Source organism: Alosa alosa, chromosome 11, assembly GCF_017589495.1.
Source record: "Alosa alosa isolate M-15738 ecotype Scorff River chromosome 11, AALO_Geno_1.1, whole genome shotgun sequence".
Lineage (NCBI taxonomy): Eukaryota > Metazoa > Chordata > Actinopteri > Clupeiformes > Clupeidae > Alosa > Alosa alosa.
In genome coordinates this window covers 24,398,585-24,425,902 of record NC_063199.1, presented here as the reverse complement: position 1 = coordinate 24,425,902, position 27,318 = coordinate 24,398,585, and the positions used below count along the sequence as shown (strand labels likewise).

The window sequence follows — 27,318 nt, the reverse complement described above, 5'->3', positions numbered from 1 at the left end:
GCGGCTCTGGCAAGTGGTGCCGCCACCCCTCCGACATCTCGGACGAGTCGGACAAGAGCTCGTCGAGTCGCAAGGTGGCGGCTGCAACGGCGGCAGCCACAACAATGACAGCGATGCCCACGAGCATCTCTCACACGGGCTCCTGGAGGCGGGGCATGACAGCGCAAGTGGGCGTGACGGCGCCACGGACGAAAGGACCCACGTCAACAAGCGGTGGCACGCGGAGTCACAGCACAGGTAAGCAAGCTGCCTCCTCGGGTGTGCCGCACCAACACAGCCTCTTATCTAAACTCTCTCTCTGGGTTGGGTTGTGTCTCACTGTCTGTCGTCAGAACCGTTGCAAAATGCCTTCTCTGATGTGTCATGAAAAACGTCTACGCCGAGTTGAAATCAGAGGATTGTAATCTAATGAGATGATCATAGATTTGACTGCGCGCAGATGAACAATAGCTGAACAATACATCTTTGTTTTGCTTGTTTTGAAAGCCGTTGGAGGAATGAGCTTCAGTTTCGCTTGCACTGACTTGGTCTGTTGCTTTCTCGTGCCTGATGTTCCCGATTTGCTTCCCAGGTAAGACGGATGATGCCAAGGTGTCAGAGAAGGGCTGCCTCCCTCCACGCTCCAACGGCCACCAGTCCTCAGACGCCGGCCGGGACGACACCAGGAAGCCTCCCCTCTCCGCCTCCTCCTCCTCCTCTTCCTCCCGAGCCTCCCAGACGTCCTGCTCCCCCGGCAACCCCACCACCACCTTCGGCTTCAAGAAGCAGACGGCCATCTTCAGCGGATCGGCCACCCTGGGGAAGATGCCCAAGTCCATGGGGCCGCTCCAGAGTGGCCGCACCGCGGGCCTGTGCCGGCAGAGCAGCGTGGACGACGCCTACCTGCCCATCGGCAGCCACAGCGGCTCCCTCGGGGTCACCCGGGGGTCACTGCAGTACCGCAGCCTCCCCCGGCCCAGCCGCTCGTCCGCGCGCTCCGTCGCCACCGGCTCGGACGCCAGCCTCAGGACGGCCACGCTGCCCAAAGGCCGCAGTGTCAGCGGCAAGGCCGCAGGCACAACTCTCCCTCTGACCGCTAACGGCGTAGCTGGAAGCAGCAACCAGACGGACCGGGAGAAGGGTTCGGAGGTGGACGGCGTGAAGACTGGGCTACAGGCAGGAAGTGGACGGCAGGCTGGAGGGAAGTACAGTGAGATGTCCTCCCCCACTCTGCGCAGGTCAGTCTGCTTCGCCTCATCATCAGTCTCTGTACTTACCTTCACTTTCATGCCTCTTACAGTCTGTCGTAACAGGATGTGAGCGAGCGACTGTCAATGTTATCTGTCTACACTGAATCCATTAAATATGCGCTCCTATTGCGTCATATTTCTCATTCAAAATAGCAGAGCAAAATAGCAGAGCATAGCAGAGCAAAATAGCAGAGTCGAATAGGGAGCGACAGAAAGAAAACAGAACAAAAGAACAAAAGTTCTTTCAAAATGTTGCGTCACTTGCAGTCAGGACACTCCAATTGAAACAATGTAATTAAACGGATTTTATCGCTAATGTTTGCTCGCATCTAATCCGGTTAGGACACGCTGTTAGTCATGTATAACTATGCCCCTCCCTTCAGAAAGATGTAGCTAATGGATGCCCTAATGAATGAATTTCTCATTTATAATTAATTTTCTCTGTGGTTAATTATTCTCATATTGTGAATAAACATAACTCTAAATGAGTTATTTATGCATTCCATTCTCATACACTTTAGTTAAGATTAGATTCAACTTTATTGTAGTTTTGTAGAGTATGGCTACTAAGCACAGCAATATGCGATAACGCAATACAGCCAGAATGTAGCAAATGGATGTAGCTCCTTTCATCCTCTTCCTGTTTGTCTTTCCACTTGTTGCTTATTGACGGCCAGTATTGCTGTCACGGGCCGCCCTGACGCTGGTCGTCTTAGTGGTGGAAGGCATGCACCCTAAGAAAGAGAGGGTTGTTGTTGGCATCTCAGAGTTCTTTCCTTTGGCTCTGTGGCTCCGCTGGAGTCTGTTCAGAGAGCGCGTTGCGCGTTGTGTTTATCCGGGCACGGGGACACTTGGGATCGGGCGGCCCGTTGAAAAAGGCCCCTTGACTGATATCGCTGCTCCGCTGTTCCCTGGACAGTACATGCACACACACACACACACACACCACACACATTCACTCTCTCTCTCTCTCTCTCTCTTTCTCTCTCTCTCTCTCTCTCACACACACACACACACACACACACACACACACACACACACACACACACACACACACACACACACACACACACACACTCTCTCTCTCTCACAAACACACCCCTCCCTCCTGGTCCACACACATTATTGTGAAGTGCTCTGGTGCTGTTAGTTTAAATCAGGGTGACTGGAGGCAGACTGAGAGGCCAGTGTTTTCACGGAGCTTGACTGATCACTCGGACGCAGGCCTCTGTTGGCCTCCGAGTGGGGCTGATGTTATCGCGCCAGTCACCCCGATGAAGTCATGAGAAAAAACACACAAGGACGTCTATTCATCTTCCTGGGCCTGTCTTGAGTGACTTACTGTAATCCCTTAATTAAAGAAGATGAATATTATATTTACTTTACATTAAGGAACTCCACTCTTGTGATACAGACACTGCTTCCTGTCACTACAAAATACAGCAGATGCCGCCAAAGATGTTTGTTACTCTAGTGTTATGCTAATATTATTCTCAGTAGTAGATATATCCACTAGCTTGTAATTAGCTCTAAATACTGTCTATTGTACACAATGGTACTTTGGTACAACAATACTTAAATACAATACATACAATACAACAATACTTATATACAATACAATAGCATGTTTGTATTTATGTTAGCATGTGATACAAGCCCTCCGACTGTTCCATGTTTCTCTCTCCCTTTCTCTCTCTCTCTCTCCATCTCTCTCTCTCTCTCTGTTTCTCTCTCTCTCTCTGTCTCTCTCTCTCAGGTTGTTCGGAGGCAAGCCCAGCAAGCAGGCATCTCTCTCCAGCGCCGAGAGTGCCAAAAACGCCACGGTCATCTCCAACCCCCTCGCCACCTCTGGCCAGCAAAACGGCCCCGGAGGATGCTCCGCTGCCACCACCGCCACTGCCGCTGTCGACTCAACCTGGAGCTCCACGCTGGCCTACCCTGTGGCGCAGGGCAATGGCAGTGGCAGCGAGGGGACGGAGGGGGCCCTGCACAGGGAGGAGGTGCTGGCTGCCTGCCTGCACACCTCTGGAGGGATGGTCAAAGCCGGCCTGGCCGCCAGGTGAGATTCGGGTGTGGGAAAAAATGCCATAATCACCATCATCAAGCCAAGCTGGAGCTCATGAAAAAATGCCATAATCACCATCATCAAGCCAAACTGGATCTCACGCTGTGAAGTCTCTCCACTGCACCCTTAAAAGGGGTTGAGGAAATAATAGAGTGTGTTGATTCCAGAGTGTTTTGAGTCCTTGCATTATTGTTTACATGAATACAGCACACCCTTTGATATGCAGGGGCTGTCTTAGGTGGGGAAACTTCTCCAAATCCTCTTAAGATCTCTCCTTTTTCACACTTTCTGTCACTTGTTATCTGGCCTCGTCCTTATCGCTTCCTTTCTATCTGACTCCTCTCTATCTTTCCACACGTTATTGTTTTGTCTCCACTAGACGACGTACGGGTGGGATTTGTGGGGCCCATGTTGGAGTCAGATTGTGTGCATGTTTCCTTCAGGTGTTGCTTGGTTGAAAGCAGCCCTGTCTATCGTAACTGACAGTCTCCCCCTCTGCCGTCTCTGCCTTCTCCCTGTGTTGTGTCTGCCCACATTCTCTGGTGCCTAGTCCTCTCTCGTCCCCCACCGCTAGCCCCAAATTCAGCCGAAACACTTTGCCCCGAAGACAGGACAGGTAACGCTGTTATGTGTCAAGACTGTAGCCTTTGTGTGATATACTTTGTAGCTGTGTGTGTGTGTGTGTGTGTGTGTGTGTGTGTGTGTGTGTGTGTGTGTGTGTGTGTGTGTGCCGCTGAATTGTGAGTTGACCAGTGCCCCCCCTCGTGCATTTTCTGTGTGATGCCCCCTGCTGGCTTGATGTGAGCATGACCTGTCCATCCAGTTTGGAATCCCTGTCATAATAAACAGGCTTCGCCAACTTCACTTCAGCCACACACACACAGACTGGGCTGTTTAGTTAGAGTCTCCACTCTCCAGCAGTGGCATATCTCCCAGATCTGGATCCCACTGGCATTTCATATGTGTGGACTGGATTCACATGCCGTACTGATTGTTGCTGTTTGAAGCTATATTTGTAATGTAACGTCATTCAGTATCTTAAGCTGAAGATAATTTTGATCACCTTCATATGCCATGCATGCTTTGTGTTGTGATGGTCTGTGTCTGTGTGCAGTAGGTAGTGTGTGTGAATGTATGTGCAATTTCTCTATAGTTGTGCGTGTGTTTGTTGTGTTTGATTGTGTGTGTGTGTGTGTGTGTGTGTGTGTGTGTGTGTGTGTGTGTACCAGCCTCTTGAATTTGAAAGCTGTGTGTTTCTCCCCCCACCAGGTATGCTCACCTGCCCCAGCTGCGCAGCCAGGAGGAGTCGCGGGATTGGCTGCGTTCGCACTCAGCGGGCGGTCTGCAGGAATCGGCGGCCGGTGCCCACCCCTTCTCCCCCGGCCTCATGTCCCCATCCGGCACGACTCGCTTCAACTTCGCCCAGCTGGGTAGGGGCCAGTTTTACTGCTGTGTGCATCGCAGTCTGGAGTGGTGGTGGTGGTAGCAGTAGCAGTAGTAGTAGTAGTGGTAGTAGTAGTAGTAGTAATGGTAGGGCAATTTGTTTTGCAGTAATAACACACACACACACATACACAGTGGTGGTTTTTGTTGTAGAAGTGAAAGAGGCCTAGACAAGGGTCAGGCAAGGCCACGTGTAATCTTTGAAAGTCACATTTGATTTGTTGTAATATAATGATAATTGTGAAAATGATCACAATTATCACAATTGTGGAAACAATGTTAATCAATGTTAAATCAGTTGTTCCCTAAAAACAGCAACAGATCAGTATCAGTTCTACATCAGTTAGTTTTGGCTTATACTGCACATGCAAGCGATTGGTTAAATAAGGGTGGAAGTGTGTTTCTTTGACTTCAATGGACTTGTTTTTTAAGCTATCAAGCACTGGTATTTTTGTCAGGAAATCAATCTGTGTCTTGTTCAAATTCAATATGCCACTATTTATATGAACCTGCATGCCGTGATGAGTGATTGATGAGCTGCATGCAGCTTGAGTGATTACTTAGTACCAGCATGTTTATCCACTCTGTTGTTTTGGGACTAATAAATGCTTGCCAACAGTGGCCAAGTTAGTGCAACTTGTTTAGTCACGCAGCTCCCTTCTGCTGTTGTTTTGCCCTCAGCAGGCAGTCAGCCCACTGCTGCTCATGTCAACATGTCCACCCTGCGCACCACCAACGGTCTAGCCAATCAGGACGGGCCCTGTGTTGACCCTTACAGCGACCCACGCCTGCGCAACTCGTCGATGTCACTGGAGGAGAAGGGTCGCACCATGAGCAACTCCGGATCCTTCAGGGACGGCCTGGAAGAAGGTGAGACTCCATTAAATGAAGCCTGAGGCTTATTAATGTTGAGGTGTCCATTTAATGAAGCCTGAGGCTTATTACTGTTGAGGTGTCCATTTAATGAAGCCTGAGGCTTATTACTGTTGAGGTGTCCATTTAATGAAGCCTGAGGCTTATTACTGTTGAGAACGTTGTGTGCAGTTCTCTAAATGTATTGTGACAAATGGAATGCAACAGACTGAATTGAATTTGCATTGCATTTAATTGAATTGACACTGAATTGAATTTACATTAATTTAATTAAACAGAATTTATGGAAATTAATTCAACTGAATTTACATTGAATTGGATGAGCTGAACTGAACTGGGGAGTTTTTTTTTCTTTTTTCTCAATTCCCTTTTGTTTACTCTGGGCAACAGAATAGCTAGTGGGAGATTCATTGATTAAAACCCCTCCATTAACCACATAATTGCTGATGCAAATGTGGCTTTCTGTGGTAGTCTGCGGCGGAGTGGGCATCCGTCCCAGCAGACGGTGCAGTCAGAAAGTGGTTTTGACAGTTTTTTCTTGTAGCAGCAGGATGTTGACTCAAAACATCCACAAGGAACAAGAGCCACAAAACACAAAGAAACGCTTTGTCGCTCCCAAGGATTGAACAAACGGTCGACCTCCCGGCTTGATTAACGACCACTGCACTTGGCCCGGGTACTGTGTGATATATCCCGAGGCGCTCTCCTCCTCCTCTCCTTCTCCTCTCTGACTAAGTCCCTCTTGGCCACGGGAGAGGGTATCGAGTTCCCCAGGTCCATAGGCGGGTTCTAGATTAACACATGTCTGAGGTGTTTGGACTTGCAGGTAGGAACACAAGCACCTTGATTAATGTCTGCAGTGGTCTCCGAGAGGCTGAGTCATCAAAATGAACTCAGGGACACCTATGGTGTGTGTTGCGAGCAGCTTTGGCTGACTCAGTGGCTGTTCAGCCTATGGATAACCCACAGCATGTTGTTACTCAATGGCTGTTTAGCCTATGGATAACACACAGCATGTTCTGGGATTAAAAACAAAGAGACATCCAATGAACATAAACTCTCAGCCCTGGGGACCTAGCAGGTGGACCTGGTGTGTTTGTTTATCGGAGCGTAGGCCAACACTGGCCCACCAAAAACAAACCCCAAGTCCATGAGGTGCTTGCGGAGGGCAGAGTTAACTACTGTAGGCTACTTGTTTTTTAATGTATCTTTTCTGGAATGTCATTCCAGTGAGTGAATTTTAATAGACTTACAGGAACTCGGCCTCCAGTTAAGACCAGAGGCATGAACGTTAGCCACAGTAACGTAATGTTTTTCCTGGAAGTCGTGTCTGGGCTGGTGAAAGTGTGACTGTACACTGGCTGACAGGCAGATTCAATAGCTGCCTGGTGATGGGCGTATTTCATCACGCTCGTGAAAGTGGAGAGAAGAAGAAAAATGAAGATAAAGAAGTGTGTTTTGTTCAGAGTGAGCTGACGTGTTGGTGCGCGCTCAGCCGTCTCCCCGAACCTGGGGGTAAGGAGGTTCAAATGTGATTCACTGGGAAAGGTTTTGCTTACAAGTGTGTGTGTGTGTGTGTGTGTGTGTGTGTGTGTGTGTGTGTGTGTGTGTGTGTGTGTGTGTGTGTATTCTCTCTCCTCAGTTCATGGCTCCTCACTGTCGCTGGTGTCCAGCACGTCCTCAGTTTACTCCACGGTGAGTCAGTCCGCCAGGCCACCACACTGGGAGGACAGACACAAACTGAGCAGAAAAGGCTCAACTCAGGCTTTTTCAAACAGCCGTTCTTTTGAAAAACAGTTCTCTAGTACGTTCCCTGTTGTTGTCTCTGTCCTAGTACAGTCATGTCCTATGCATTAGCTGCACCGTGTATAAACCGCATGATGGTGTTTTATGCCAATTAAAAACACAAAACGTTGTATTGACCGCACCCATGTATTAACCGCAGTGCCCAAAAGCCCAATGAATCAGAATCAGATCAGGAGGAAGACTGAAGAAAAGAAACACATTCCCATGTATAGCCCTCCCCTGTGCATTAACCTCATAGCTGAGGAAAGTTTGCAAAATCAATGTATAAAACCTACGGTAATTAGCCCTATTTGCCTACATGTTTAACAATTCAAAAGATGGAACAGATTATAAATAAACCATCCTCAGAAAGTTAAATTTGCTCATTATTGTAAGAAACGTGGCCTGATTTCACACCATCCCCATGTGTTGATTAGTAAGGAAAGCGTGTAGGCATATAGACGAGCGCACTGGGGAGAGCTCCTTAAGTCTTTTGGCAGTAACCCAGGATAAGATGATTTGACAGGGTGTGAAATGCATACACCGCTCTTGAGCAGACCAAACACACACACACACAACACAAATACACACACACACACACACACACACACACACACACACACACATAAGCCTGAGCAGACCAAACAGCAGGTGTGTGTCCATCACGTCTGGATATTCTGTGCTGACAAACAGATACACCTTGCTGTCATAAACTTATGATCACCAAACTCTCCTTCTCTCTCTCTCTCTCTCTCTCTCTCTGTCTGTCTCTGTGTGTCTCTCTTTTAGCCTGAAGAGAAATCACATTCAGAGGTAAGATGACCTGTCATCGGCCTGCCTTTTTTTTCCTGAGAGAATGCCAGACTAAGTGTCAGGGTGCTGTCAGAATCTTTCTGATGTTGTAATGTGCCTGCATTGTTCACAATGTATACCGGTAGCCATTGCTAATGTTATTTCTGCCTGTTATTTTGTGACCCTAAGAAGCAACCATTCTTACTTTAAGGTGTTAACATGAACTGAATGACATGTTTTGCAGATTCGCAAGCTTAGGAGGGAGTTGGATTCCTCCCAGGAGAAGGTGTCTGCCCTTACCACTCAGCTGACGGCTAACGTGAGTAGAATTATACTGAAAAGAGCCGTTTACACCAAGAACGACAACTAAAACAATAACTGAAAGTGACACCGACAGTATCATTCTTCAGTCGTTATGGTTATAGTTTATGTGTGTTATATTGTCATTCATATTAGCTAGAGCAGTGGTCCCCAAACTTTTTCTTCCGAGGGCCAGCTCACTATGCCTGGCTCTAAGAGAGGGCCAGAGACTCGGAGTATATCAACCATAAATAGCTTAGTGTTGTGAACAACCGTTATCATTAAAGTTGTGAACAGCTGTTATCATTAAAGTTATCATTTTTGGTGTGAACAGCCCTTCATACTAAAGGTGCATTAGCATAAAGCTAAAGCCTGTGCATTTGTCCACACATCCTTAAATTGTGAGAGGCTGGTTGCGTTTGTCAGAAGCACTGACTGAGATCTTTTTTGGCCTGTTGGTTTCAATGCACAGTGTGCTGCTTTCACACTGATTTTGTAGATGGCTATGATTTCATGAGAAATATTTCAAGGCACTGTAGACACGGATATTGGATTAGGAACCTTAAATAAGGTTTAAAATGCTGTCATGTGGAACACAGCACCATGTTTTCTACTGCTGTAGGTGTGTGTGTGTGTGTTTTTTAAGTATATTTTTTGGCCTTTTTATGCCTTTTAATGAGATAGGACAGTGGAGAATGACAGGAAGTGAGGGGGGGTAGAGAGAGTTGGGGTAGGATGCTGGGTCGCGGTACAGTGCAGGTGCCCCAGACAGTCGCGCCAAGGCCGGGGCCGTAGGTGTGTGTTTGACATACATCCTGCTTTTGTTATGTTTCATTTGAAGACGTCAGTCTGTGGCCATATCATGTTTTTGTTACCAGTCTGTGTCTGTGCCCACCAGTGCATTGAACATGAAACGGCTTGTGAGAGCATGAGTGCTAGTTTGGATGATGCGCTCTACTGGTTGAGTGCAGGTAAACGGGGCAGGCTAATGAAATGCATACACCCCGCTTGGCCTGCATACACACACTGCAGACGATGAAGAAAGGCCCTCACAACAAACCCAGCCGCTAGTTCATCTCTGAGGGCTGTCTGTTATGCCATATGCTACACACACACACACACACTTAACACACACACACACACTTAACACACACACACACACATACACACACACACACACACACACACTTAACACACACATACACACACATACACACACACACACACACACACACACACACACACACACACACATAACACAAATACACACACACACACACACACACACATACACACATACACACACACACACACACACACACACACACACACATGCAATCACATACTCTTCCACTGTGTTTGTGTGGCGAACGGTTCTTTTGAGCGTGTGCTTTGGGTTATCTCCAGTCTGCTGGAGATGATGGAGAGCAGACCGCATGTCCTGGCACAAGCCGCCCACCTGAATGGACGTGGGCCAAGCCTATTCCTTCCATTCCATCCAACTTATCTTCTCATGTTCCATGGCGCGCGTGCGCGTGAGTGAGTGTGTGTGTGTGATAGTGTGTGTGAGTGTGTTTGATAACATCTGGGCGGCCGTACGTCTGGGCACTTGTGTTCATTCCTTCACGGAGACACGGCAGAGTGGGCTGGCACACCGCTGTCGTGCTGGTGAGTGTGTGTGTGTGTGTGTGTGTGTATACGTGTGTGCACCTCAATAGTTTACTGTTCGCTCCGGCCGCTAGCGCTAACATCATGCCGCTGGGACGCTCCTGTCCGGAAGTAGGCAGGCCTGTGCGGTGGCAGCCCCTGAACCGCTATCCGACCGCGGGGATGGAGCAGCTGCGGCGAGAGCTGGAGAGCGGGAAAGGGCGCCGGCCTCTCAGGAGGACCCTGAGCCACAGCCCCGGGCAGGGACGGACCAGCGCCTGCTGTGCACTCTCTCAGGTGGGCAGAGCCGACCGACACCTCGTGTTCACGCTCACGCTCAGACTGGAGCTGCCAGAGCGGACGCCGACGCTGATATGACTCATTTAATCGCCGGTTATTATTTAGAGATGTTTATGGATGTGTTGAGTTATTAGTAGTCACGGGTCTTGTCTTGTTGGATGTCGGTACGCCGTTTTATTATGTGGGAAAGTTGTGACGTGAGACAGGGTGTAAGCAGCGTAAACTGTGTTCATAAGGCTGAGGAGTTGTTCCAATGTTTGCTGAGTGTTCTGTCCTGTCATGACTCACAGTATTGTGAAACTTCACAGAATTGCCAAACCGGGGATGTTTTATTTTGTAATCGATTGGAAATGAAAACAGATGTGCTTGACATCACTTGTCTTCATAAATATATGTGAAGTGAATATAAGCAAATATTGTTTATGTCCTTTTAAGATTGCTGACTGTAATGATATAATGATCTTTGCTTGTTTTGTTCTGTCTCCTTAAAGTCAGATTTACTGTACGTATGAGAATATGCTCTGCTTGTTCTATATACATTGTTCAGCTTATCCCATCTGTGCAGTGGCATGCAGAAAGATGAAATGGTGCTTCATCTGAGTTTTTACTGGAAGAAGCACCAGTGATTATGCGGCAGCCTAAAGCCCCCAGTCTGGTTCAGTAGTGGGCCACCCACTGGACGACTCCCGTCTCCTGCCCACCCTCTCACAGTGCAGCGCGTAGATCATGCCCAGACAGGGAGCCACTGGGGGAGCAGTGCCTACCAAATGAGCAGTCTGTGGCAGATGCCTTTCTGACGTGTTGTGGCCTGGCCTGCTTTTACTGTGATGAGTAAAATGGACCTGACTGGAAGTGGGGGGTAGGGTGGGGGTGGGATGGGGTGGGGGTTATGGATTTACGTGACTTGTCTTTCCACATCTTTGAGCTCTGATGTACAGAGCAGATAGCCCAGCGCTAAGGGGCCTGTTGACATTTAAAAATGAAATCTCTAATCTCTCTCCCCTTGGTCGGCTGGTGTGTGTGTGTGTGTGTGTGTGTGTGTGTGTGTGTGTGTGTGTGTGTGTGTGTGTGTTTCTATGTGTATGTGTGTGTGTGTTTGTGTGTGTGTGTAAGTGTGGGTGGATTTGGGGGAGTGTGGTGTGTTGGTGGTGGTTTTTTTTATGTATGTGTGTGTGTGTGTGTGTGTGTGTGTGTTCATGTGTGTGTTTTGTTGTGTGCACAGGCTCACCTAGTGGCTGCGTTTGAGCAGAGCTTGGGGAATATGACCATCCGGCTACAGAGTCTGACCATGACGGCAGAACAGAAGGTGGGTCAGCACCCCCTATGCTCAACAGCGCCCCCTATGCTCAACAGCACTCATGAACTCCTGGAAACAAAGCTGATTTGTGCCTTAATATTTAATCTTTAATGTGTGATAGTGGTTCATAAGAGTTGAATTTAACATTAGGGGTTGAATATCATACTTGTACCTCTACGCACACTAAATCACACACTGACTTCAAATGACTGAATCAAGAGTGTATTTTGTTCGGATGTTTATTTTGATGTGTGATGTCTGTGTATATGTGATTATTGCCATCTGGGTTGCAGGTTACGAGATTCAGGCTTCTATAATGTCAGAAAGTCTCTTTATAAATGCTTATATAGTCATGTAATGACAAAAGGAATATGAACATGTATGTATGTACAGTCCATATGATTGTGAACATGTAATACATATGGGATGGTAATTGGGATGGTAATTGGTTTGTTCTCAGGACTCGGAGCTTAATGAGCTGAGGAAGACCATTGAGCTGCTGAAGAAGCAGAACACAGCAGCCCAGGAGGCCATCAGCTGTGTCATCAACACGCCTGACCTCAACTGCAAAGGTCAGGAGTCACAAATCACTATAGTCACAAGGACAGCACACACCAAGTGTTTTTTCTACTCAATGGCTGCTTCTCTCTACGAAAAATAAAGTTACAAGCATTCTCTGACTACATGTAAACATAAAGCAGCACACACCGCAGCGGCCATATATCTGGGCATTGTGGTATGAAAAGTGTATGTACAGTATATTGGTTTGATGTTTGATGGGTTGTGATGGTTTTGGAGTCAATTATGCATCTTTTAAAAAATAATTACCTCCCAAATGTCCAGGTCCTTCAAACTCAGCCAGTGGATCTCCGCAGTTGCAGCCTCCACCGCACGTGCCGTCACAGTCTCAGCCACAGCTCCAGCTGCAGCCCCAGACGCAGGCCCAGATGCAGACGCAGACGCAAACGCAGGCGGACCTGCGCATCCACAGACAGCACTCATCTGACAGTGTGTCCAGCATCGCCAGCGCCACAAGCCACTCCAGCGTGGGCAGCACCCTGGAGCTGGACGCCAAGAACAAGAAGAAGAGGAAGAACTGGGTGAGCGCCTGCACACACACTTTTTATTCGCTCTACTTCTCTTTCATCTCTCTCTCTCTCTCTCTCTCTCTCTCTCTCTCTCTCTCTCTCTCTCTCTCTCTCTGTCTGTCTCTTCTCATCCCTCTTGCTTGCTCTCTGTTACTCTTGTTATATTTTCATAAGCTTATCTGTGTGCTTGTCTGACAGGAGGTTTTACAGTTTTCATTGTTATACAAAATCACACTTGGACTGAAGTTTGAACACGCTAAACTCACATAAATGCCATTCTCTTCCAACAAGGGCACATGTACTGACCCTTCTTGAATTGAAAAAAAAAAATCTGATATTGTATCTGATTTGTTTCTCAAGTGTTGCTGTTTTCTTTCCCTCTCTCATTCTGTCGTCTGACTGTCGTCTGCCTAGTCTGCATGTACTGGAGGAAAGGTGAACGAGTTGGTTGTGCTTTAGTCGTGGTGTTCGTACCCTCCAGCAAATAGAGCTTCCTTTGTGTATTACACATGACAAACCTGACACAGCCAGTGAATTTAGCCTTAAGCTTTGTCATTGTAGAAACAGGTTTGTCATTGTGGATTAGTTTGTCTGTTGGCACTCACTGTGCTTTTGAGCCTCTTTGTCTCGTCTGAAATGGAGGCTGTTTTAGAGACCTTCCTCTGTGTGGTTTGAATTCTCAGGTTGGTGTGCGTTTTTAACTCTGCCCTATTTGCCCTTCCAAACAGGCTGTGTCGTGCGTGGGGGTTAAGGTGCAAGGCGACAGCGACATCGACTATGTACGCCTCCTATTCAGAGTCATTTGTGTGTGTACTTGTGTGTGGAGGTTAGATTGTGAGGAGACAGTGCAGCCATTCAGTTATTTCAACCTAATGGGATCTGGCAGGAGAACATTTTCCACCAAAACAATATGGGGGGAGAAATGAAACAAAATAACAAAAAAGTTTCCTCCCAAAAGTGGTTGGATAATCGATTGGTCTCACTCACTTACTCACACACTCACTCATCCGTAAAAGTAAGGAGGTGTTTTGTTTCAGAGCTGGGCATAGATGATTTGCTTTCCCTTCCTTTAGTGGTTTCTCATCTGAGCTCAGAGCAATCCTCTCAGCCACTCGGTAGTTAGCATGCCTGGTCTGGTTGCATCCAGGGTTGTTTATGTGACTGCTTGTGTCGTGTTCAGTATCCCTGCTAGCCAGATGTCCAATCCCTCCCACCTCCAACGAACCCCAAGTCACATTTCTGTGTCATAACATGCACAGACTTCACAGCTCTCAGTGTAGAGGAGATGGGAGTGCAATGCCCAGATGTGAACTCTGCACTCTGTCCTTGATATCAGCTAATAAACTGTAGCATTCCCTTAGGCCTTACACTCCCTCTTGCCATAGAACAGTGGTGTGTGTGTGTGGGGGATTTGTGGTCCATGGCTGTAATAGACTGTAGTTCTCCTGCCTATTGTGGAAGTTGGCAATGCGATTTCCCTGCAGGGACTTATGACAGCGCCATTGCCCGTCCAGAGCACATTCTTCCACTCTCGCATCAGCTCCGCTGCCTATAACGGTAATGATCAGTTTCTACCAGGATATGGGGTGATGTTTTCAAAACTCTCTTCCATTTCCCTCTTTGCTCCTGCTGCATGGCAATCTGTAGGTCTATGAGGTAAGGTCATTGTTTACGCCAGAATCTTCTCCAGTACAGTGACCTACGCATGCCATTATGTGTTATTCAGTAAAATTTTTGTGTGGATTATAATTTAATTTTGGTCACAATTGTTACGTGCTTTTTCAATCAAGCTTTTTGATTGAATTCCCTTGATCATCATTTCTCCTCTTTGTGTATTTAACGTTGTGTGTCCTCTATCGAAAGTAACTGCAAAACACTAAATGTCACATTGGAAATGTATACAAATGTATACATGATTATCCCTCAACAGATCGATATAAGTATGGCTTGTGTGTCTTGCATAATATAAGATCATAAGTTTGCCAAACATTCGAATCACAGGTTCACAGGCGTTTTGAGGACTTGCTTGTCATGTTGCGCTTTGACCAACGGATGGTGGCTTTGTAGAGGACATAAAAGATGTAGGTATCATGTGAAATCACTTCCTTGAGTATCTCTCCTCTCTCTCCCCCTCAGCTACGGAGCTCTTTCAAACAGGCCTTCACCAAGAAGAAGTCACCCAAATCCGCATCGTCCCACTCCGACATCGAGGAAATGACCGACTCCTCGCAGCCTTCTTCCCCCAAACTGCCCCACAACGGACCCACCTCTTCCGCCCCCATGCTCCGGACCTCTCATTCCAACTCTCTGTGAGTTTCACTAAAGATCCTTGATTACTAGCAAGATAGAGCAACATAATTCGTTACTATGGGAGCAAAACGGGACAGTTCCGGTCTGCATAAGTGGGAGTGTCACCTTACGTCACTAGCTAGTTTCAGCTAGTTGTCATTTCAAAGAAATTACACTTCTCCGTTTAAAAGGTTACCTTAGCTAAGAGGCTAGCTAGCATGCTAACAACCGGACAGTAACTGGCAGCAGCATGGTCTGATATTAAGTTATTTTATTACAAATCCGAACACTAAATTACACTTTTAGGCTTGAAATGATCCCAAACACAAGATTATGACACAATTTTCCAAAAAACCCTCAACAAATCCAGAAAGACATAATGACCAATTAATTAATAATTGGTAATTTCCACAAGTCTCCATTGACATTAGTGCAGCGAGGGTTTACTCTGGTCTTCATAAAGGGATTCCCCCTGCAATAATCGAACACGGAAATTGTCGAACGTTTGCGCCTCTCGCTCCGCTTTAACCCTCTCTGTGAGTTTCACCCTCATTACACCACCTCTGACCAGCCGGTTAGATTTTCACAACGATAAAATGCTAATAGCCAATCAGAACCCATCGAATTTTAGCCGTCACATTTATTAACACAAGGAGAGACTTTGTTTATCGTTGTTCAGTGTGAACGCTTTTATCGTTATGGTTATTGTTATAGTTATCGTTATCGCTCTTGGTGTGAATGGGCCTTATTTAGACATGTGCACACAAGCTTGAACTGACTAAGGGCTCATGCAGTTGCCAGTGTGTCTAGAATGCACATTTGGGGGAAAAAATGAGAGGTCTGAAAGTATGCTCGCCCTTTAGACTGTGGGCTTGATTACATACATATTTATTTCAATTTTAATCTGACCAAGGGATTAAGACCAAGTATGTAGAGGTTGTTTGGAATTTGGAAAGAGACTTTTTTTGGAAATGGGCGTCATATGTATTTATATCAGAGGGTTATTATTTCAGAAAGTTATGGCACTTTTCTGAGGCATATGGTTGTGTTTCTGTTGTTTTGCTGTTGTTGTTTACACTTTTTGAAAATACAAGATTCTTGCCATGATGCAAGGATTGGTACAAGACATGCCAGTTTTGTTTAATAGTGTTCTTCTCTTGTCCATGTTTTTGTCCGTAGCCCTGTCCTCACCCCCCTGCCTGCTCGAACACGAGGCTGGGGCAGTAACAGTGCTCTCATGAGGACAGGCTCTCTGGCTCGGTAAAGATAAAACAAAACAGGACAACCCCCCTATCAATCTCCTGTGCTTTTGTGATCCAGATCCATAATCATTCAAAGAAACTGCCAATTTGACCCCCAATAATCCCCAAACCCAATTATCACTCAATTTTCCTCCGTTTTTAGTTGACGTGTGCTGTAATCACCCCCACCCCACTCCTAATCCAGCTTTAACTCTGAACCAGATGATTTCAGTGATTTAAATAATCGTTGTGAAGTTGTGGTATGCATCCTGCCAGGTATTGGTTTGCCAACAGTCTGTAATTGGAATTTATATGGAAATAACAAAGTTTTGTTTCCTTGACGGAAAGACTCAAACTAAACCCTGGTCGGACCGAGATGGTGTGTGTTGTGAAGTGCTAACACTATCCTAGGATAGCAAAGGCTGAGTTTAGCTTTGAGAGCCTGTGTGATTGATTTCATTTGGTGTTGTCGACAGGATCTCCGAGTGCGTGGACACTGACGCCGAGACGGTCATGCAGCTGCGCAGTGAGCTGCGGGACAAAGAGATGAAACTGACCGATATCCGCCTGGAGGCCCTGAGCTCCGCTCACCAGCTTGACCAGCTGAGAGAGTCCATGAACAACATGCAGGTCAGTCACAGCTGCTTGACCACCTGGGAGCTCTGTGGGCCTTCGTCATCCATCAGTCTCATGCTTGGATTCTCAAATAGCCATGCAGCCAACACCTAAAATGTTCAGACATGACAAAGAGTTTAGACAAGTCCTAATTATATGGAAAGCACATGGAAAATCTGAACACTTGCACTTAAGAATAAAAAAATATGTCCATTAATTAAGGCTAGTACCATGTTGCACACAGAGATTGGACAGGCAGAATTCACAATTTTAGTTTGTATTATACACAAGCTATTATGTAAATGTAAATGTAAATCAGGTTTCTAGGCCAGGCATACTTGCCCCATACTTATCCCATCTGTGAATTAGTGAGAATTATGAATTATGAATTAGTGTGAATTATGAATGAGTAATTATTGTATTGGACAGTGCACTGAATTTGAGGGTTTGTGTGTGTGTGTGTGTGTGTGTGTGTGTGTGTGTGTGTGTGTGTAGGGTGAGATAGAGAAGCTGAAGTCGGAGAATGACCGTTTGAAGATGGAGTCTCAGGGCAGCTTCAGCAGAGCCACGTCCCAGTCGTCCTCCCTCAGTCCCTCTCTGCCAGCGCTCTCCTCCCAGCAGAGCCTCAGCCTCAGCGAATCCACCAGCCTCGGTGTGTGTTTGTGTGTGTGTGTGTTTGGATACCCACGTGCTTGTGTGTGTGTGTGTGCACCAGTGCGTGTGTGTGTGTGTGTGTGTGCGCTTTTCTGTGTGTGTTTGCTTGTGACAGAAAGAAAGACAAATTGTTTATCTGTATGTCTTATGCATGTCTACTTCAGGTTCTTTTAGAGGATGGCATGTACAGAAAGACTACATGTATTTGAACACATTCGCAACTATTCACAAAAGTCATGCATTAAGTAATGGCAATCACAACTCCACGTCTGTTTGAGTTTATGTAATTACATACACATGAAGGGCCTTGCTGCACTGAGCGCCTAGCTGCTAGCATGCTAACTGAGAACCCTGAATCTGCAGACATGTTACTGGAGGACTGTGGAGATGGAGGCTCTCGGAAAGAGGGCCGGCGTGTGAAGATCGTAGTGAGTTTGGAGGACGAGGCCAAATGGAAAGAGGTCAGAATTGGGTCAAATTTTGCTTCCTATTTGAATGTCACTGAATATCTTGGTATGTGTTTTTAAGTTTTAGATTACAAGTAATTATTTATATGTTTAACTTGACATAAATACACAATTTTTCTTATTTTTCTTCCTTATTTGTATATTTATTTTTGGAATAACTCTCTTAGCCCTCTTTGCTTGTTCCTGTCTAATGTTTCGATTCTGCCTTGAATAGGATGGTAGCCCTCGTCAGTTCCTGATCGGCTCTATCGGTGTCAGTGGGAAAACTAAATGGGATGTGCTAGATGGCGTGGTCAGACGTCTCTTTAAGGTAAGCTCTATACTCTGGTGTTCCGCTGGTGAACATGTACTTAAACTAAAGCAAGATACGTGCCATCATGTTTTGAACTATGGATCATTTTCACATGTTTGGAGAACTTTGACACTGTTTATAGATAGCACTACATAGTTTATTTGTCAATCCATTACAGTGATTATCTATATGTCTATGTCACCTCCTTTGTTTTGCTTCTAGTTTGTACTCTATACATACAATTACAGTCCATCCCTTTAGAACACACACAAAATCACCAACAAAGCAACCTTACTAGGCAAAATATCTCACCAAAATACCTCGCCTTCGAGAGCATTTCATCTGGCAGGTAGTAAATCATTGTGGTAGAATCTGACATATCTCCTCTCTTGTCTTTCTTGTCTCTCAGGAGTGCATCATCCATGTTGACCCGGTGAGCCAGCTGGGTCTGAACTCTGACAGTGTTGTGGGCTACAGTATTGGGGAGGTGCACCGCACCAGCGGGGCAGAAACGGCCGAGCTGCTGCCTTGTGGGTACCTGGTGGGGGATAGTGACACCATCGCTGTCAAGCTTAAAGGTAGGTGTGTCCTACTGGGAAGGTTTTAATGTAAACTGTAGGGGTGTGTGTGTTTGTGCAAGACTTATCATGCAAAAGATGAGTCACTGCAAAATGTAAACTTAGTGTTCTAGTAATGAATCATGTAGAATTATGCACTCAGATGAAGATCAGATGAAATCGGTTCAGTTGCATAGTTGTAGAGTAGATTCAGAGCATTTCCTTCAGCTCTAATACACACTCTTGCAACATCTGTTTCTTTTTTTTGGGAGGTGGGGTACATTTTGCTACAAACAAAGAGTTATGTACATCTCCAGTAGGGGGCGTTGTAACATGAGATTAATTGGTAGGAATATAACTGAACTGCTAAATCTCACTCCACTCCTGTTTTATCTTTTCATTACATTTACATTTATTCATAAGCAGATGCTTTTATCCAAAGCGACTTACAGAAATGAGGAATAACATATCTGTCTAGTTTGCCTGCAGGGCTTGGAAGGTTTTGCATTTTTGATTGTGGGCTGGTCTAAAGGTATTAGCAGCCGAGACTTATCAGCTGGTTATCAAGGTTGTTCCTTTTACTAATGACAAACCATTGAGTGCATTATCTTTACCTAATTTACAGTAATGTAACCAGGTTTAAAGGTTGAGGATTAAAACAATTGTAGCAGATGCTAGCGGATGTAGCAGATGATTTAGGAGCTTCTCCAGTATGAGTGTTCTCATTCAGAGTGGCTCTCTGCTGATGTAAAAGTGTCAGTGGTTATGTGTGTGTGTGTGTGTTTGTGCAAGACTTATCATGCAAAGTGATGAGTCACTGCAAAATGTAAACTTAGTGTTCTAGTAATGAATCATGTAGAATTATGCACTGTAGATGAAGATCAGATGAAATCGGTTCAGTTGCATAGTTGTAGAGTAGATTCAGAGCATTTCCTTCAGCTCTAATACACACTCTTGCAACATCTGTTTCTTTTTTTTTTGGGAGGTGGGTTTTTTTGTACATTTTGCTACAAACAAAGAGTTATGTACATCTCCAGTAGGGGGCGTTGTAACATGAGATTAATTGGTAGGAATATAACTGAACTGCTAAATCTCACTCCACTCCTGTTTTATCTTTTCATTACATTTTACATTTATTCATAAGCAGATGCTTTTTATCCAAAGCGACTTACAGAAATGAGGAATAACATATCTATCCTGGTTTGCCTGCAGGGCTTGGAAGGTTTTGCATTTTTGATTGTGGGCTGGTCTAAAGGTATTAGCAGCCGAGACTTATCAGCTGGTTATCAAGGTTGTTCCTTTTACTAATGACAAACCATTGAGTGCATTATCTTTACCTAATTTACAGTAATGTAACCAGGTTTAAAGGTTGAGGATTAAAACAATTGTAGCAGATGCTAGCGGATGTAGCAGATGATTTAGGAGCTTCTCCAGTATGAGTGTTCTCATTCAGAGTGGCTCTCTGCTGTAAAGTGTCAGTGGTGGTGTGTGTGTGTGTGTGTTTTGGGGGTCGACAGATCGCCCGTTTCGTCCTGGTGCACTGTAATTTCCCAACCATTAGCCGAGGTTTATACATTGATTTTGCAAAATTTCCTCAGCTATGATGTTAGTACATGGGGGCAGTTAATATGGTTTTGTTTTTTTCAACTTGCATAAAACACGGTCCTGCGGTTTATACACAATGCGGCTAATACACAGGAAATGACTGTAACCTGGTCTGGCCCTGTGCAGGTGTGCGTGAGAGCAGCACGGACAGCCTGGTGTTTGAGACGCTCATCCCCAAGGCCATGCTGCAGCGCTACGTGTCACAACTGCAGGAGCACCGCCGCATCATCCTCTCCGGCCCCAGCGGCACCGGCAAGAGCTTCCTGGCCAGCCGGCTGGCCAAGCATATGGTGCTGCGCGAGGGACGGCCACTCACCGATGGTGCCATCGCCACCTTCAACGTGGACCACAAGTCCAGCAAGGTCCGAGCCTGACCATCTGTACTCCTTAATGTACAGCTTCATGGGTTTGGGGGAAAAAGGATAAAAATACATACATAATATAAATGTTTGCGTGTCCAGAACATACAAAAATACATACATAATATAAATGTTTCCGTGTCCAGAACATACAAAAATACATACATAATATAAATGTTTGCGTGTCCAGAACTGCACACAGTGATGTTTAACTAATACTATTGCCCATCCAGAACATTACAAAAGCAACATCATCCATTTTTTGAAGTTTGTCCAGGCACTCACAATGAAAATTCATCTTAATCATAGATTAACCGTATCCATCACTTACATGTGTAGGGATGACCCATCATTTTACTGATACTGTTAGATTAACCATATCCAAGATGGCCATCATTTTACTGATACTGTTAGATTAACCATATCCAAGATAGGCATCATTTTACTGATACTGTTAGATTAACCATATCCAAGATGGCCATCATTTTACTGATACTGTTAGATTAACCATATCCAAGATGGCCATCATTTGATTGCTGTATTGCCCTCTGCAGGAGCTTCGTCAGTACCTGTCCCACCTGGTGGACCAGTGCAGCAGCGGCAGCATGAGTGTCCAGGCTGAGGACAGGCCCCTGGTGCTCATCCTGGACAACCTGCACCACCTCAGCTCCCTGGGGGAGATCTTCAACGGCCTGCTCAGCGCAAAGCACCACTACTGGTGAGCACAGCAGAGCAGAGCACTCCACAATCCACACCCGGCAATGGGCCTGGGCCATGGAGGCATTATATAGAACCAGAGAGAGGGAGGAAGTAGCGCCCCCATTTGATTTCAATGGCCCATGCTAGGCTAGCTACTTCAGCCAAAATTAAACTCAATAGGGTGCCACCATCTTTAAAAATGCTGTGCTCACTTCTGGCCACATTTTCACAAACAAGCAAAAACAAACAAAAACAAAAACAAATTACGTGCCACATCACAGATGACCATAAATTATGTTGTTCATGTGGATTGGCAGATCATCTCGGGTTCAAAACTGCCAATCTGCACAACATATCCAGATACATATCTGCACAACATATCCAGATACAAATCTGCATAACATATCCAGATAAAAATCCGCACAGCATATCCAGATACAAATCCCCACAACATATCCAGATACAAATCCGGACAACATATCCAGATTCATATCCGCACAACATATCCAGATACAATCTGCACAACATATCCAGATACATATCTGCACAACATATCCAGATACATATCCGCACAATATATCCAGATACAAATCCGCACAACATGTCCAGATACATATCCGCACAATATATCCAGATACATATCCACACAATATATGTTTCTTGTCCTCCATTAATGTGGCACCTAATTGGTTTGTTTGTGAAAATGTTACTGGAAATGAGCACTTGTCAGGCTGTTAAAGGAAAATTCCGGTTTAGGCCCTTTTCTGGTTTGTTTTGGATGAACTTAGTGGTGGTGGTTCCCAAAACACGAAAATACAAATTTTTAAAATCCGATTGGTCCTGTCTCGACTTTTCTGAGTTTTGAAAATGAAGCGTTAAGGGTTGTTTTAGGACATGTTTGAGTAGCCTACAGTATGCCTGTTGGCAGCCACCCTGAGCAGTCAAAGGCGATTCAAAACGAGTCAGAAAAGTCGAGACAGGACCAATCGTCAAAATTTCGGTGTCCACCACTCTAGTTCATCCAAAACAAACCAGAAAAGTGCTAAAAACCTGAATTTTCCTTTAACTGGCTGAAATTACGCCTCCAAATCCTGACCCCCCTGGCCTGGGCAGTGAACCTGCTCTGTGGTTGTATCGAACTTCCTCTCAAATGTACCAGAACCTATTTGGAAAGCAGGCCAAAAGAATCAGTCTGGCTGATTTAGGAGATAAGGTCTATTCAAATGTCTTGGTGCTGTAAATAACTAGTCTCCTCTCTGCTACACACAGCCCTTACATCATCGGTACCATGAATCAGGCCAACGCTTCCACCCCCAACCTGCAGCTTCATCATAATTTCAGGTAGGAACCACTGTTTTTGGTTATATATATATTTCTTTTCTAATACAGCCATGTCTGTCTGAGCTTTTGTATAGTTTTTGTGTGTGCTCAGTAGGATGTGCTATTTTCAGGGGTATCCACAAGAGGGCAGTGTCTCCTCAGATGCCCATCTGACCCTTGCTGCTTTCTATGGGCCCTTCTGCCTCCCCTGTTTCTAAGCTAATTCTCGACATCGCCGTCACGTCATTTCCTCTTGACATGAAGCATTGTAATTGTTCATTGCAAATGCACAGAACTATTCTGATGAGTTTGATAGAACAGATAAAGCGCTACAGTCTGAAGTTTTTTAATTCACACAGTTTTCCATATGTTTTTTCCAAACCGGAAGTGGTGACAATGTCGAGAATAACCCTGGAGTTGGCTATGAAACCTACTCAGACATCCCCTCTGAGTGTCTGTGTCTCAACAGTTAGTGAGGTTCCCCCTCACTGTAAAGCCCTTACTGTGTCCTGTTAAAGCGCTATATAGACCCTTTCAAGAGAGTTCCATTATCAGTATCATAGTTGGCCCAACAAGGCTTCCGTTTTAACATTCGATATATATGTTATCTTAATGCAGAGGAAGTAGATTGGGAACCAAATAGAACGTTCAAACATTGTTTTTGTTTTTATTGTTGAAAGGGTCTATAGATACAAGTTGTTGTTGTTGTTATCGTCTCTGAGTCTGACCCTCTACGTGTTCCCGCAGGTGGGTTCTGTGTGCCAACCACACCGAGCCGCTGAAGGGCTTCCTGGGACGCTTCCTCCGTCGGAAGCTTCTGGAGACGGAGATCAGCAGCCGCACGCGGAGCGCGGAGTTGGTGCGTGTGGTGGAGTGGCTGCCCTGCATGTGGCACCACCTCAACCGCTTCCTGGAGGCACACAGCTCCTCCGACGTCACCATCGGTGAGAGACACCTCGCTCACATGCATCAGCAACTCTCCCTTCTTCTTTTAAGTGATTTAGGAATAGCATTTTACACAATGAACAAAACAGGACAAAACCACTGATAACAAAAGTAACAGCCCATAAAGATGAAAACTTTGTTAAAATGCACTTATCAGTATTTTTGACTGTCTAACACATCAGACATTGTTATATAATGTTCATAATGTTCTTTTGTCCAAATTACATCATAGTGCATAAGATAGGTTTTTATTTAAAAGCTCCTCTATGTTGTCTGATGTCCTTTTCCCGTTTCACCCCTCCAGGGCCGCGGCTCTTCCTCTCCTGCCCCATGGATGTGGAGGGGGCGCGGGTGTGGTTCACAGACCTGTGGAACTACTCCATCATCCCCTACATGCTGGAAGCAGTCAGAGAAGGACTACAGGTACCAGCACTCACACCACTTCAAAACGAACACACAAGTCAGGATTTGTAGTCTACTTTTTTAGGCCCTTGCTCACTTGCTGAATATAGTATTGAATAGAATATAGTAAATAATAGAATAGAACAGAATAAAATATAGAATATAAATACTGTACACACTATAATAGCGTGTATACTCTTTATATATTTTTGTATTATATTTATGATATAGATTAGACAAAAATGTTTTTTTTTACTGTGCATAAATTCTTCATCAGACACTGGCACATAGTGATCAGAAAAGTAATATTCAAAGTAAAAAAGCCGAGCTTTTTGAAGTGTAGCTTGACGCTGAAGCTGAGTGTTTATTTCCCGGTCAGCTGTATGGGCGCAGGGCCGCCTGGGAGGACCCTGCCAAGTGGGTGATGGAGAGCTTCCCGTGGGTGGCGAGCCCTCAGCAGCACGAGTGGCCGCCGCTCCTGCAGCTGCGGCCCGAGGACGTGGGATTTGACGGCTACTCGCTGGCCCGTGAGGGCGGCCACAGCAAGCAGGACACTCAGGGAGAGGCCGAGAGCGACCCTCTAGTAAGACATCTCTTATCACTGACCTCTGGGTCACAGTATGATTAACAGCACAGCAACACTGTCGGCCCAAGTAACATGCTGCCTACAGACGTCATAGATTTCTTGTAGATATCATGCACACCTGTGCTGTCATGTCCATCATGCTCATGTCCCGCATGCTCAGAGCTATGTGAGCGAAAATAATTGATTCCAAAAACGTTGATTTAGCCTCTTAAGATATACAAATCAAAGAAGAGACTAAATAGATGGTTCTGGAAACACACCTAGAAAAGTAAACAACTTTAGTAAGGTGTATCTTTTCGTAATGTTATGGGAAAAGCTGACCCTGGTTGTTGTGATGTCTTTTCCCACAGATGAACATGCTGATGAGACTGAAGGAGGCGGCTCATTCCACAGGCCCTCAGAGCTGCGACAGCGACTCCAACAGCAACAGTCACCAAGACAAAGTGATCGACTCGTCACTGGAGTCTACACTGTGATGTCCAGACAGCCTGTTCTCAGCAGTGAAAAACTGCACTCAGCAACTGAAAAAATACTAAATATCAAGCAATAAGAGACTTGCTTCTTTCTCTTCCTGAAAGGACTACAGGTAAAGCAGAGATTTTGGGAGGGACGGTGAAGCACAAAACAGTAAAAGCAAATTAAAGTGACACAACTCTGAGGAATTTCAGTGTTTGCTCTGGGAAGTTCACATCATGTCACATTTTTTTTTTTTTTTGGTGAACAACACTTAATGTGAACTGTGAACGCAACGTTTCAACAGAAAACCAGAGTCATTAAAACTCCAACCTGTAAGTGTTAATGCAGGTTATAGTAACATTTACATCACAAAATTATGTGGGCCCCACTGTGACAACTTTTCATTTTTATCTGTCCCGTTTCAATCAATACACTTTTGTTTCATCTTTTTTCATTATCGCATGTCTACAGTCTTTGGACATGCCTATTTCACCTGCAGAGTATGCAGTGAAACACTCTGGCAAACCCCACACACAGAGTAACTGCTACCTTCAGCTCACCCTGTGTTGCTCAGTCATCGGACCAGTTAAGATGCAGTGACATCACAGTCTTTAGATTCATACTTCTACAGCCTTTTGTACTTTGTATGCACATTGTACGCACATTTTCACAAAACTGAAATTGAACTGCATCGGTCTGTTGGCCCCTGCTCCCTGAGCCGGGTGCACTGAACCACCCTGTTGTTGTCTGCATCTACTCGCGATGCCTTAGTGCTTGTCTAGCAGAAACGAGAGCACCTGTTCACGTCCATGTGAACGTAGTTACAGGGCTGTACACGCTAGTGCCTCAGCAGTGCTCTGGTGTAGGTAAAGGATAAAAATAGAGAAATACCTTGAGCCCCTCTGATGCTGAAGTGGTGGTCTTCCCTGGTCAACTCCAGCTGGGTGATCGGGACCTTGATCATGTTGTTTGCAGTCTGACTGAGGTGTTGAATCACACTGATGTAATAAAAGTTTTTTTTTTGTATGGAAACAAGCACACCTATTGGAGCTGAACCCAGGGCAAGGCACAGAGAGAGCCTTGTGGCGTTGTAGGTGGTCAGATTTCTGAACAGCTTTGTCTAACGCGAGTGCGTTTATCCCAAGTGCTGACTGAAGAGCTGAAAGCACCACTGGTTTTGTGAGCTGGAGAAGTTCCTGAGACTTTAGAAGCACTTTTGGGGGATCTGCACATGTTGTCCCCAGCTCTCCTTTGAATTGAACTGCTGGCGTGCCTAGTAGTTCACTTGGAAGACTTAGCGCAGTCCCCATTTGCATTAAGTATAAATGGAGTCCTCAGTGTTGCTTTAGTGAGAATGACTGCACTTTATTCCCTCAGCAGATGAAGTGTCTTAAGATCCAATTTCACTCATATTACGCCCCTTTGAATTCATTCACAGAGTCTCCGTGGGTTGTTTTATTGTTGTTATTTTGAGTGCTATATATCTATCTGATAAAGAAATCTATGCAACACCCATTCTCCTTTTTTTTTTATTTTATTTGGACTGAAACCAAACAGGTACCCCGCAGTTTTAGGAACTGCTAGTGTTTGTTGTGCCGAAAGTTCATTGACATTTTTGTTTATTTTGTTTATGTTTTTCTTTATTTGTGTTGTTGTGTTGGACTACCATATCTTTGTGTTTAAGAATGTTAAGGTTCATTTAATAAAAAATACGAGGGAGGAGTTGTTGACCACATTGTTAAGATGTTTGAAAAGTTGTGTTTGGGAATTGAATCATTAATTGTGTAGTGCAATTTGTTTTTGTAAATTTTTCTTGTATTTGTAACATACGTTTGTAAATATCTGATTTCAGATCTACATTTTGAGAACTTTTTTCTAACAACTTTTAAGAGAGGTAGGCCATGTTTTATGTACAGTGCTCAACAGTAAGGTTGTAGATTTTCAGTCACAGTCTGTAAATTCCATGGCAATAAATATTATCATTGTTGGAATTCTTTGTTTTTGTATATTAA

General features: G+C 45.2%; 1 protein-coding gene across 2 annotated transcripts in view; it reads left to right on the top strand.

The window, feature by feature from the left end:
• The window catches only part of nav2b (neuron navigator 2b), a gene marked incomplete in the record, with an annotated part of 76,383 nt that extends 49,081 nt beyond the window's left edge, over nucleotides 1-27,302 (top strand). Inside the window, 25 exon segments of one of the 2 annotated variants that reach the window (XM_048256791.1) lie at nucleotides 1-237; nucleotides 572-1,217; nucleotides 2,986-3,288; nucleotides 4,564-4,724; nucleotides 5,422-5,607; nucleotides 7,253-7,305; nucleotides 8,185-8,208; nucleotides 8,432-8,506; nucleotides 11,657-11,740; nucleotides 12,192-12,303; nucleotides 12,575-12,831; nucleotides 14,956-15,128; nucleotides 16,288-16,368; nucleotides 16,826-16,979; nucleotides 17,460-17,616; nucleotides 17,982-18,079; nucleotides 18,300-18,395; nucleotides 18,787-18,955; nucleotides 20,666-20,901; nucleotides 21,453-21,616; nucleotides 22,867-22,938; nucleotides 23,665-23,861; nucleotides 24,167-24,285; nucleotides 24,644-24,847; nucleotides 25,201-27,302. In XM_048256791.1, coding sequence (XP_048112748.1) covers nucleotides 1-237; nucleotides 572-1,217; nucleotides 2,986-3,288; nucleotides 4,564-4,724; nucleotides 5,422-5,607; nucleotides 7,253-7,305; nucleotides 8,185-8,208; nucleotides 8,432-8,506; nucleotides 11,657-11,740; nucleotides 12,192-12,303; nucleotides 12,575-12,831; nucleotides 14,956-15,128; nucleotides 16,288-16,368; nucleotides 16,826-16,979; nucleotides 17,460-17,616; nucleotides 17,982-18,079; nucleotides 18,300-18,395; nucleotides 18,787-18,955; nucleotides 20,666-20,901; nucleotides 21,453-21,616; nucleotides 22,867-22,938; nucleotides 23,665-23,861; nucleotides 24,167-24,285; nucleotides 24,644-24,847; nucleotides 25,201-25,326 — 4,184 coding nt within the window. 2 annotated transcript variants of the gene reach the window in all.
• Between the last annotated feature and the right edge of the window lie 16 nt (nucleotides 27,303-27,318).